This window comes from Miniopterus natalensis, chromosome 2 (assembly GCF_054644295.1).
Source record: "Miniopterus natalensis isolate mMinNat1 chromosome 2, mMinNat1.hap1, whole genome shotgun sequence".
In the NCBI taxonomy this organism is placed as follows: Eukaryota; Metazoa; Chordata; class Mammalia; order Chiroptera; family Miniopteridae; genus Miniopterus; species Miniopterus natalensis.
Window position 1 is genome coordinate 178,487,957 of NC_142082.1, and position 12,801 is coordinate 178,500,757.

The window sequence follows — 12,801 nt, forward strand, 5'->3', positions numbered from 1 at the left end:
AAAAAAGCCTTTCCAAGGCCAATGTCAAGGAACTTTCCCCTATGTTTTCTTCTAGTTTTATTGTCTCAAGTCTTACAGTTAAGCCTTTAATAAATTTTTAGCTGATTTTTGTGTATGATGCAAGAGGAGGGGAAGGCACATTCTTGGGGTTCCAAGGTCCCTTCTTTGCCCCAATTTTCAATGTCTCCTTACATTTCTTTTACATAGAATGTCAAGAGTGTTTAGTTGTACTCAGCAGGAGGCGGAGGGACGCTTATCTCCTCCATCTTCCCAGAACCCGATGACTTCTTGAGTTTCTTTTATCTTTCACATCTCTGCCGAACAGGCTTAATCTTTCCTCCGCCTTCCTGACCACGTGGAATGTAACCGCTGGTTTTAACGTCCCTGCCTGCTAATTCTATCATCTGTCTTTTCTGTGTCTGTTTATATTGATTAATTTTTCTCCTCATTATGGGTCATATTTTCTTGCTTCTTTACGTGCCTGGTAATTTTTCTTTTTTTTTTTTTTTGATTGATCCTAGAGAGAGAAGGGGGGGGAGAGACATCTATGTGAGAGAGAAATATCGATAGATTGCATCCCACATGCACCCAGCTGGCACTGACCCCGTCACCTGTGTATGTGCCCCGACCAGGAGTCCCACCAGCCACCTTCTGGTGTCTGGGACGAGGCCAGGGCATGGCACTTTAGCGCATGCCCATGTGGTGAGTGTTACCGCCTGGGCACTGGATACTTTGTATTCCTATAGACAGTCTTGCACTTGGACACAATTAAGCTACCTGGAAACAGTTCGATCTTCCAGGGTTTGTGTTGAAGCTGTGTAGGTGGGACAGAGCAACCTTTACTCTAGGGCCGATGCTCCCCTCTACCGAGCGCTCTAGCAAACATCCCATGGATCACAGGGTTCCCCCTCCGGCTGACGGGACCCGAACCATCTCAGCGCTGCAGGAGCTACAGAGCTTGTGCCCGCTAACTCTCTGCAGTTCTTCCCAGGCTGAGCTAGTTTCTTTGCACATGGCTGAGCACTGAAGGGGGGCTCTCCGTGGAGGGCCGGAGCGTCCTGGCCACCCTCACCTCCAGATCCCCAGCTCCAGCCCCTCGCCTCAAGGAGACCCCCTGGTCCCACCTGGCTTACCCTCACCTACACGGCTGCTGAAGCTCCAGGCAGTGAGCAGACAACCAGAGGGCACGCCTTGCTGTTCTCCCGCATCTCAGAGGGCACTGTCCTGCGCTACCTGGTGTCCAGTGTCTCCAAACCCTTGTTTCATAGATGTTGTCTAGATTTTTTTAAATAGTTTCAGGCAGCAGGAAAACTCTGGTCCCTATTATTCCAACGTGGCTAGAAGCAAAGACTCCCAAATGTGTACTATTAAGTGAGACACACAAGTTGCTAGCAAAGGACACACATGGTCCCACAGCACTTACCTAGCCTTGGGTAACACAGCCAGTGCAGTGCCATACCACATAGCACCCTACATTCTCGGGGAGAGCAATAGCCAACACAGACAGCACCTTCCAGGGGCCAGGCACTGCTGGGTAAGTGCTTTTATTACCTCATTTCCACTCTGAGAAGAGAGGCACTAGGGCCCAGAGATGTCTAGTAACTTGCTCAAGGTCACACAGTTAGAAAGAAACAGAGTTAAACTTTAACGCCCTTAGGCTACACTGCCTGTCATGAATACATGTGATCAAAACTGGGACAGAAAGGACACACCAATTTCATTTCCTCTGAGACAAGAGAGAGGAAGATGAACCATGGATGCCGGGAACAGGGAGGGGGCTTCAACTGTGTTCATGTTTTCTTTCCTAAAAAATAAAAACTAAATTCAAAAGCCGAAGCCATTAGAAGTAGAATAATGTTAACATTAGTTCAGTGTGGGAGGTGGGGATATAGATGTTTGTATTTTGAAATATATTACAATTTAAAAGTATTTTCCTGTAGGGGGGGAGAACTAGAGTCACCACCATAGGCTCTGAACGTCCAGCAGGAGAGAGAGGCAGGCAGGTCAGAAAAAGGCGAGGGCTGGCCCCGGCCCTTCCAGACCAAGTACAAACTCTCCATGTGGCCTAACCTCCCCCACCACTCCCAGGCCCTGACCCCCAGGCCGGAGGCGCCACTGTGTGTCATTCAGAGGATGTGATGCAGCCCTGAGCCTCCTGTCACCTGGGTTCTCCCACCAGGAATGCTCTCCAGTCCTGTCCCTCTTCACCCCACCCCCGAGAAAGGGCCAGCTCCTAGGCTTCCTCTTTTCTGAAGCCTGGGGACCAGGGAGCTCCTCTGGGCTCCAAACAGCAGAGGAGTACCCAGCCAGATTACCCACAAGAGGTAGGGGAGATTCTTGGCTCATGCAATAAAGCACAGAAGGGTCAGGGGACGGCTTGATCCAGGCACTGAGCATCTTTGGGCCCCTCTCAGTGTCTTTCCTATTTTCTCAGACAAGCTCCTCCCCACGAGGGAGGCATGACTATGGGCTGCTCCAGGTTCATATGCACACAGCTTGGATGAGAGACACGAAGGACCTCTTGCTTCCATCTGAAATTTTAAAACAGCCCCAAGAAAGCTCAGACAGAAGTATCATGATGACCACGGCTGGAGTCATGTGCCCACTTCTGAATCTGGGCAGTTGTGTCTGCACAGGAGATGCGAGATGGGCCGAGCAAACCAAACCCATACACTATCTATAGCTCTCCCAAACAGTTTCCATCTCTGTCTCCTGAGTCCCAAGAAAAATGATCTGTCCCGTCTTCACTCAACAACATCTAATCAAAAGGAGTCATTGGATACCTACCATGCGCCTTGAGGGACAAAGGCAACTTAGATCCTGTCCTTGAGAAATAGGGAAGTGAGGTATGTAAAGGAGCTGTTGCAATGCAACGTGGGCAGTCAGTAACTGAAGCATGTTCTCCACTGTGTGGGAACCCCAGAGGGTGACTTGGAGAGGGGGCATGCGAGCTACATCTTGAAGAATAAATAGGAGCTCTCTGGGTGCAGAGTTAGCAGAAGTGAGGGAATGTGGGGACCACTGCTGACAAGGAAATGTGTGCACAATGGCATGTTTGCGTGACGGGGCACTGCAAGCTTAGGGGACAGTGAGAAGGTCACCGTATCAGGGATGTGAAGAGTTGAGGCTGGAGAGGAATCTGAGGCAGAGTAAGAATTCTTGCCTTTCCACAGTAAAGGGTTTGCCCTTCACGGTACAGCCAGCATGGAGCTGTTAAAAGTTCATTAGCTGGGGCATAACCTCGTCCTGGCTGTGCTTTGTTCTGAAAGCTCTGGGGGATGCACTTGGAAGTGGAGAGGGGGCCCTAGAGGACCCGAATCAGTTAGAAAGCTATTGTGATAACCCAGTGAGAGATGTCATCTACTGTGGAACATGTTCCTTTTCCATTTGTACCATGGTTTTTATGGACTTGTTTTACATTTCCCACAAAACACACACACACACCCCTAAGCTCCTCAAAAGCAGGAACAGAGGGTTACTGCTTAGATTCCTCTGGTGACAGGGAGCTCACTATCTGACAAGTAGCCAAATACAAAACTGCTCTAGAAAAATAAATTCATCTTCATATTTGCTAGATGGGCTACATACAGAAACCCAGGTATAGCGACTCACTGGGGCAGGAAGTCCTGGATTCCTAGCAAGGAGCAAAACTGTGAAAACAAGAGCCTTGTCGCCAGGGTAACCTGTCCTCCCCCAGCATATTGCTGGTCATGTGGTTTAGACCCCCTGAGCGTTTCCTCCCTAAAGATAACATCTAGGCCTCAGTTGTATTTCAGCTCCAGGGCCCAGAAAAGTGGCAAAACCAAGACAAGTGGTGCCATGGCTGCCTCAGGACCAGATACACTGACTGATGACCCCCTGCCCTGGTACCTACCAATCAGTGGAGACCAGGACCCTGAAAGAGCACACCTGGAAAGCTGATGAATATTCTATTGAGACCCTCCCCTGAGACCTCCCTTATGATCCCCCCCCCCCAAAGAAAAAGAAAAATACACTCAGGACAAAGGATTCAGCTTGCATGCCCCACCTGGGGAGCCTGCCAGCGCTATTTCCATACCCTTTCTTCCCTCTGAGAGGACCCAGACTTGTAACAAGGGGAGCAATGGGCAGGGGCAACTCCTCCGGGGGTTACCCCCTGAACCTGTCTCCAAGGCCTTCTCTGTGACTTCTCAGCGAGCCAGAGCACCACCCCAGCCTAGGTGCTCCGGTTGCTTCTTGTAGGCTTTCCCTTGTCTCACTGTCCCCAGTATATTTTTGCTGCCATCACGGACCCAATACCCTTTGACTCAGTGCTGCATAGCCCTTCCCTTTGGATATCCCCCGCACCCCATCCCCCTTTCCTTAAATAAACTCCACTTTTCTTTACCCGCCATCTGAGATGCCTATTTAGCCTGCCCCGGCACCACCTACCTAACCTTTCCACATTGAACCAAGATCTGCACACTCTAGTTTCTACCCACTGGTCCGAATTCTCCAGGGGAAATCAGAAACCCAACCTGTCTCCTGTGTGTGACCTCTCTGCATTTCTCTAAAGACTGTTTAAGATGCATCCTTCCACCCCACCCCAAACACGTCAAACACCCAAATGTCGAGGCTCACTCCGCTGCTGCTAACGTGCATGGGCCTAGATTTTGCAAAGAGGGGCATTACTGCTTCCAAACGCCTTGAAGGAAATAGCAGTCTTTCGGAAAAAGCGCTGCATGGAGGCTCGGGGTAAGATCCTGCCTCCCTCTCAAGCACCTGTGTACCCGGTGGCGAGTCGCTCAACCTCCCGGAGCCTGTTTCTCGGCTGCGAAGCGGGAGCAAACCGCGCGAGCAGCACGCGGCGCGGCTGCAGCAGACACTCGCCGCGCGCTGGTCCCGGCTCCGCGGGCCGCCGCGCCCCGTCGATGCGCTCGGCGCTCGGCCCGCGGGTTCCCCTCGCGCGCCGGAGTCTGCGCTCTGGGCTCGACTGAGGCTCCCTGGCCGCTCGCGCTTCTCTCCGGCTCCAAGATGGCGGCGGTCGGCGGCGCGGAGGCGGGATCCGGGCGAGCCGAGTGAAGGTAGCGGCGAGCGGAGCCCCCACGAGGCCGGGCCGGGCCCCCACCCCGAGGCGGCAGCGGCCCCGCCCCGCCGCCCCCCGCCGCCCGGGGCCCGCGACACCGCTCCGGGAGCGTCCGGGGCCCGTCGCGGCCTAGCCCGGGGGCCGAGCCGGGGACTGGAGTAGCGGCCGCAGTCCGCCCCCGGGAAGGGGCTGGAGCGGGCCGAAGCCGGAGGGCGGGCGGGAGCTGTTCAAACGGGGAAGGCGGGAAAGCTGCGGGGCCGGGAGGGGGCGTGCGGCCGCCCCGGGGGCCCGCGGGCCGGGCCGCCCCTCCCCCTGCCCGGCCGTCTCCGCCCTCGGGGGCGCGGGGAGGGCGCCGGGGACGCGGGAGCCCGCGTCGGGGACGCCGCGCGGCCGGGGACCCGGGATGCGGGGTCCCCGGGGCTGTCAGGGCGAGAGGGCCCCGGGGCCGGGGCGGCGGGAGGGCTGGGCCCTCGGCGGCGGGCGAGGCTGCGGGGCGCTTTCTTCCTCCCCGCAGAGCTTTGTTCAACTAGCTGTTGCTGCAGAACCGCCGCGAGCACCCCATTGGTTTGCCGTGGGGACCCCGAAGGTGGTGGTCCCGGGAGCGCTCGGTATAAATAACCGGGAGTCGCGCGTGCTCGCTGCGCGCGGTTTGAAGCCGCGCTCCCGGGGCGCCCGTCTCCCGGGGGCCCGCGCCCCCCACAGCGCTTACCTGGGGGTGCGCGTCCCTCGGCGCCGGCAGGAGAGCGGAGGGCCCGCCCGCCCCCCGCTGATGGGCGCCCCGCGGCCGGTTGTGTTCCCGCAACAGCAGCATCAATACACACAGCCGATCGCCGAGCGGAGGCTGCCGACCGCGGGGGGCCGGCCGGCGGCGAGCGCGGGGCGGGGGGCCGCGCGCCCGGAGCTGGCGGGGCCGTGAGTGCTGCACGGGTGGGTCCTCGGGACGGGAGCGGCCGGGATCGCGAGTCGCTCCGCGCAGAGACTGGAGGGAACCTCGACCAAAAGGGGAAGACGTCGCCTGCTCGTCCCCTAGAAGTCGCGACAAAACGCTCGGAGGCCGCAGCAGCCGGACGGGCGTCCTCGCCCCGCACTGGTCCGCGAGGAAGGGAACGCAGCCCGGGACACGCGCTCATCCCGCACGGGACCTGGATGGACCTGGATTTCGGGACTTCGGCCGCCGCCCGGTCTCAGGGCCCGACTCAATATTCACCCACGTTCCGGGACCAAGAGGCTTGGAAGAGGCTTGGTGGTGACTGCTGCTCAGATTTCCTGGGGCGGGGGGAATCACCTTCTGAAACTACCACCCCCAGTATTTATAGTTTGGAGTTTCAAAAGGACAAAGAACTACGGAGGACCCTGGTGTCGCCCTAATTGCCTTGGCCATCCGGAAGGCTGCGCCCCAGCGCGGCGAGTGCTCACCTGCGCGAAGAAGAGCGGCGCTGCCTCCCGTTTTTATGTCCTGCAAAGTCCCTGAAGGGCCGTTCAGCAGTTTGCACGTTTCCTAAGGACACGTTTTTTATGATGGCGTATTTCTTACTTCCATAAACAACAATAAATAATGAACTTTCACTTGAGATGTCGCTTCTTAGCACACCGAGAGGAACGAGAGTTGTAAACTTATGCCTGCCTCTTGAAGTCGACAACATTTAATTTTATAAACTCCCAAACTGTAGAAGTCGGGAGAATGGGTTTTAACATCTGTTTTACGTTTGCCAACACTTAGTGTCAGTTTTCATTAATCCTCACGATCTGCTGCCTAACCCTGAACTCACCATGGATAACATTCAAGACCCGGAAGGAGGCTCGGAGGGATCTGACCGTGTATATCTGTGTGTGTCGCCCTGGCTCTGCCTTTCTTCCACACTGTTGCTTGAGACTTCTTCATCTGGTTTCTTCTTTCTTCTGTAGCGTCAGCGACCAAAACTAACCCGTAGGCTGCAATAATACCCTGATTTTAAAGTACCTGGAAATTCAGGGTCCATCAGTTCCCTGGCTATGTGACATAGCCCATCGTGTTTAGTTTTTTAAGCTCCTGGCTGTCCCAATCTCTTAGTGAATTGGACTTGCCTTCAGGCCTCGTTCATTTTTTTTTTTTTTTTTGGCAGATTATTTGATCCTATAATTTATAAAGTGCTGTTCATTGTTTTTTATGGAAATTTAAATAGTAGCAGGCCTAATTCTAATACATATTGTGCCTTTGAGGATCAGCTCTGAATTTCATGTTCCCTTTCACAAGTTCTTAAATTCACTGGTGGTTTTTCCAGGCAGACTTATGAGACCATGAGCACTCTTTCAAAGTCCAGTAAGTGGCCATTATTTTCGCTCTCATAAGGTCTTTAGAGGTACTTACTCCTATTTCGACAGTTGCTCAACTCTGTTTCACGTTAGTTTTGATGTTACCAGGGAAGACCTGGTTATAAGGTTCAGGACCTGCCTCTGCTTCATACAGAGGTGCATTTTGTTGACGACAACAGATGGTGGCCATATTAATGATGTAGAATAGTTAAGATTTTTTTCCCCCATTTCTCACACATTCTTTGCCAAAATTCGTTTGGCAGGGGAAACATTTAACTTGAAGACTCAGGTTGGAGTATCTCTTGGCATTATCGGCCTATGAAAACTAATGGAATCTATATATTTTTCTAATAAACTCAGTATTTTAGTGCCAATGAGGTAATAGCTATTTTCAAATGAATGGATATGATTCCCTATGACATCTCCCCGCCCCTCATCCCTTTTAGAGTTAGTACCACTTGGGTGGAAAGGGGAGGACAGTAATGTCTATTCGAGAACATTTAATGCTTAATGTTAAACATGAAAAACTGGCTACGTTATGTATCTTGCCTCCTTATATTTGTACATGAGACCTGACTTTATATCCCCTTCATTTCCTTTGAAAAGACCTTTGAACAAGCAGTTTTTCGTTTGTCTTTAAAATAATTAAGTTCATTTTATTTCTTTTCTTCCCTCCAGCTTCTCTTACCTTGACCAAGTCCATTCTTCATTCTACTTCTTAGAGAAGTAAAGAAATGCTTTTTTTTTTATGTTTCTTAATCTTTCTTGTCAGTCATTCTGGGTAATACTTTTTTTCTTTCTACTTTCAGATTAGGCATATCTGTGCATTGTATTTTATCTGACTTGTGCGATAAAGTCTTTCATTTATTTTAAATGTAACTCTTATGAAAGTTTTCTTTGCTAATTAAATTCATCTTTTATTTTACAAAAGTTACATATTTCAGAATGAGCCATACCTACATGAAGGGATTGGCAATGTCTCATTCAAGTGTCCTTCAGCATTTCTAAATTCCATTATAGTAATGAAATTTAAACAAATGACCAATCATATCAACTTTTAAGCTTTTAAGCAGTTCTCTAACTGGATGAGAACATTTTCAATGTATTTAGTATATAATTTTTTAATTTCCTGCAAAGACTTCCTGCAGGAATTGTGACATTGCCTGTCCTTAAAAGTATTTGAAGAACCTTAGCGTGTGGCTCACAGCTTATCATCTTCAAACTCAAAACGGACATGTAAACTTGAATGTGAAAAAAAAATTAACAAATTCAAGACAATACATAGAGCATGTATATTACAGTAATTCTTCAAATTAGTGAAAATCTTAATAATCATAAATATTTCCTCACCAGTGGACAAATGATCATTTTCCTCATTTTCACCTGACCTTTAAAGGGCTTGATAGCGTCGAAAGCTGTCAGAAGGCCAACTATTTAAGAAGTGTACCCACTTTTACACTTCTGTGATTTGAGCAAATTCATATAACCCAACAAAATGCATGCAAAAAAGATGCTTCAGAGATCTTTAGTATCCCTATAATGTCATTATTATGCGATAGAGTTCAGCCTGCTACCCGTCCAGACGGTAGGACTTTGTGGTCTCGAAGGTGTGTAACCTCTTCCTCTGCATCCTGCTTCATCTGCGTCTGTAACCATGGTTGAACCTATCCCTCTGACTTTATGTCGGTTTTACTCTGTCTCAGTGTTGTCAGTCCTGTTGGCATTTCAGAAAGTCTCATTAATTTTGAAGTAATTTTTATGTGGGAGGTATTTTATATACTTCCCCGAACAACAACTTTAATTCATGAATCAAATTAAGCCAAGTGCACTTCCTGCAGTTTCAACCCCAATATATTTACGAACAGAATGAGGAGGTGACAAGACACTCCTTTATTTCTTGCTGCCCTTCCAGTCTGCCCTTGGATCACTGCGCATTTCCGTCTGGAAGGTTGCATCTCCACAGTGATTTCGCATTACAGGAAGGTTTTCCTTCTTTGTTTCTCAGACCTGGTCCTGTAGACGAGAAGGAGCCTGGACACAGTGACACTTTCTCAAAGGCCCTGCAGGACCGCCATGGCTTATGATGACGCCGTGAAGAAAGAAGGTATGACCCCTTAATCCAAGAAGCGTTTCAAAGGGGGTGTCCTCTTCAATCCTTGCAGCCCATGGACATAGAGACCAGGACTGGCCATCACAGCCTGGACTCCCAAGTGGTGACCCAGAGCACTGTTAAGTCTCCACGTCATCCCCAGACTGGGCCCATGGAAACGAGCACCAAGACAGGGTTCCAACACAAGAGTCTGAAATGCAGTAGTCTATTGGGGCGATCCCCTGCAGCACTCGTGGTCCTTGCCAGCTCCAGTGTGCAGGAGCCTGGGGATAGGAATCTCACATTGGACTCCCACAGAGCAGCACAGCACGTGACTCCTTACTCTTGTCAGCCTTACCTCTGCAAGTCTGCCCACCTGCCAAATCACAGCTGAGAACCATGTCCGCGGATGCACATGGGGCCTTTGTGTAGCATAGAAGCGTTGCTTCTTCAGGTTTGGTTCTTGTGTTTGCAGGCAAGTCATCAGGAAGTATTCTGGTGCCCGTGGACCTAGCCTTGTGTTCCAGTGGACTTGCTGAAACAGCATTTTACTTTGGAAATGGAGGGGCTGTTGGGTTACAGGTGTGGGGATTTTGTTGTTACTTGACTTTCTCATTTCATTTCCTTTCCCACATGAACCTGTGCTTCTCAGATTGCTTTGATGGTGATCACAGCTTTGAGGACATAGGACTAGCGGCCGGCCGAAGCCAACGAGAAAAGAAACGTTCTTACAAAGACTTTCTGAGGGAAGAGGAAGAAATTGCCGCTCAGGTCAGGAATTCTTCCAAGAAGAAGCTAAAGGTAAATTCTAAGCATTTGATTAGGGAACTTTTAAACAACCACATATCATATTTCCTAATATTCGAAGAAAGAAGCTTCTTTTAAAAGCTTTTAAAAAGAAAAATAAATATCATTCCTGTCTATTTCATCATTTCCTGTTTTACTTTGTTTTCCAAAATCAGAAATCATCAAAAAACAAGATTGGTCCCAAGCCGCTGTTCCTCCTCATCTTACTCATTGGTCAATTCTTCTTCCTCTTTAATCCCAGGACAGCGAACTTTACTTCTTGGGGACGGACACGCACAAGAAGAAGAGGAAGCACTCCGATGATTACTACTATGGAGGTAAGGGTGGGAAAGGGCCGCAGGTGGGATAAGCTCATCGCTGGTTCTTGGAGTCGGGGTAGGGGAAAGGGATCCAGATGTTGCTGACTCAGTGGCCTATTTAACAGGACAGTGGTTCTTGTTCTGAGTGCCGATAAACCAGTGTGAAGGAGGAAAGAGGTGGAGGGCTGGTATTTTGGAGGAATCAGCATAGAAGAACAGTCTTCATTTGTGATACACCAGGTACCAGGTTCCTTCTCTCCCCAATCATCCACTTACTCGTGCCCAGTGTTATCTAGCATCCCTTCGCCATATGTAGTCCCAGGCCCTCTGGCCTACACCTATGGGTTAATTCTCAGTCCAGTGCACATCCAGTCACAGCGGCTTTTCTTAGCTGTACTATGCACATAGCTGACACAACTAACTCTTCACTAGAATGGGTTTGTCCTGAACAGAAACAAGCAATACTCTGTCTGCAGTGAATCTCAATTGTATCTCTAGTTGACCCTTGAACAACATGGGTGTTTGGGGCACCGAGCCCTGCACATTTAAAAATCCACATATAACTCTGACTTCCCAAAAACTTAACTACTCATAGCCTGTTACTGACCAGAAGCCTTACCAATAACATAAACAGCCAACACATATTTTGTATGTTATATGTATTATATACTTTATTCTTACAATAAAGTAAGCTAGGGAAAAGACAGTGTTATTAAGAAAATCATAAGCAAGAGAAAATACATTTATAGTATTTATTGGAAAAAAAAAATCTGCTATAAGTGGATCCATGCAGTTCACACCCATATTGTTCAAGGGTCAACTGTACTTGTAATCCCACAGCTATAGTCCATTCTCCTGGGTATGCTCTCTGGTTGCTTATGAAGACTCAGTGAAGAAAAACAGCTGTAGTGGCGAGAACTGTCTCCAGGGTCAGAGGCAGAGTCTGCCAGGCCAAGAAGCACATGGGCATCCTCTCTGAATGTTAGCAGTCAGTTGAAGGGCGTCCCCTTAAGTCACTCCTGTTAGCTTCTTCCTCATATTAGTTGGGTGTTTGGGGCAAGAAGGGCAACTTGTTGGAAGTTGCTTTGTCACATGAACACTGCTTCTCTTGATTATTTCTAGATATTTCGTCTTTGGAATCGTCACAGAAGAAAAAGAAAAGGTCCAGCCCGCAAGCTGCTGATACAGCTATGGACCTACTGAAAGCTATCACTTCTCCATTGGCAGCAAGCTCCAAGCCCCCCAAAAAGATGGGGGAAAAGTCCTCTGGTTCTTCAGGCCATTCAGAGAGTAAAAAGGACCACCACAGGAAAAAAGTGAGTGGAAGCAGTGGCGAACTGTCCCTAGAGGATGGCGGTTCCCACAAATCCAAAAAAATGAAACCGCTCTACGTGAACACTGAGACGCTGACCCTTCGGGAGCCTGATGGCTTAAAGATGAAACTTATTCTCTCACCAAAGGAGAAGGGAAGCAGCTCGGTTGATGAGGAGTCTTTTCAGTACCCCTCTCAGCAAGCGGCTGCAAAAAAGTCCTCTAAGAAGTCGGCTCGGGATGAGCAAGGTGCTTTACTCCTAGGACACGAGCTACAGAGCTTTCTGAAAACAGCCCGGAAGAAGCACAGGTCGTCCTCAGACCCACATTCGTCCCCTGGCCCTGAAGGCTGTGGGCCAGATGCCCCCCAGCTCCCAGAGGCCCACAGTGCTAACCTGGATCTGTCGGGGCTCGAACCCATCCTGGTGGAATCAGACTCGTCCTCCGCAGGGGAGCTGGAGGCTGGCGAGTTGGTGATAGATGACTCTTACCGGGAGGTCAAGAAGAAGAAGAAGTCCAAGAAGAGCAAGAAGAAGAAGGACAAGGAGAGGCACAGGGAGAGGCGCCACTCCAAGTCCCGTAGGAGTTCAGGACCCGCCCCGGTGGGGGACGCCCCGGCGACACCTGGCCCTCCGCCCAGCAGCCCCTACCCTGGAGCAGCGGCTCTGCCGCCCAGCCTCCACACAGACGGCCATAGTGAGAAAAAAAAGAAAAGAGAGGAGAAGGAGAAAGAGAGAGAAAGAGGAGAAAAGGTAAACCGTGTTTCTGGGTGTGGTGGGGCCCGGAGAAGGCGTGGCCTGGCCGGCGCGGCACAGCTGGGTGGTACGTCGCCCGCTGCACCGAGGGGCCGCTGGTTCCATTCCAGCCAGGGCACGCACCCAGGTTGTGGCTGGATCCCAGGTCGGCGGCTGATCAGTGTTTCTCTCCGCCTCTCCCCCTCTCCCTGCCTGGCGCTCTAA

At 50.5% G+C, this 12,801-nt stretch overlaps 1 protein-coding gene across 4 annotated transcripts in view; it reads left to right on the forward strand.

Moving 5' to 3' along the window:
• The first annotated feature begins 4,988 nt into the window (after window positions 1–4,988).
• Window positions 4,989–12,801, forward strand: part of HMGXB4 (HMG-box containing 4) — a 28,518-nt gene continuing 20,705 nt past the window's right edge. The window contains exons 1-5 of one of the 4 annotated variants that reach the window (XM_087814885.1): window positions 4,989–5,042; window positions 10,078–10,226; window positions 10,388–10,549; window positions 10,657–10,771; window positions 11,654–12,594. In XM_087814885.1, the coding sequence (XP_087671011.1) occupies window positions 11,722–12,594 (873 nt within the window). In that variant the 5' untranslated portion in view covers window positions 4,989–5,042; window positions 10,078–10,226; window positions 10,388–10,549; window positions 10,657–10,771; window positions 11,654–11,721. Of the gene's footprint in view, window positions 5,043–5,979; window positions 6,871–9,341; window positions 9,441–10,077; window positions 10,227–10,387; window positions 10,550–10,656; window positions 10,772–11,653; window positions 12,595–12,801 lie in introns of those variants that run through there. The other 3 variants (XM_016222908.2, XM_087814884.1, XM_087814886.1) reach the window with 3 other exon arrangements.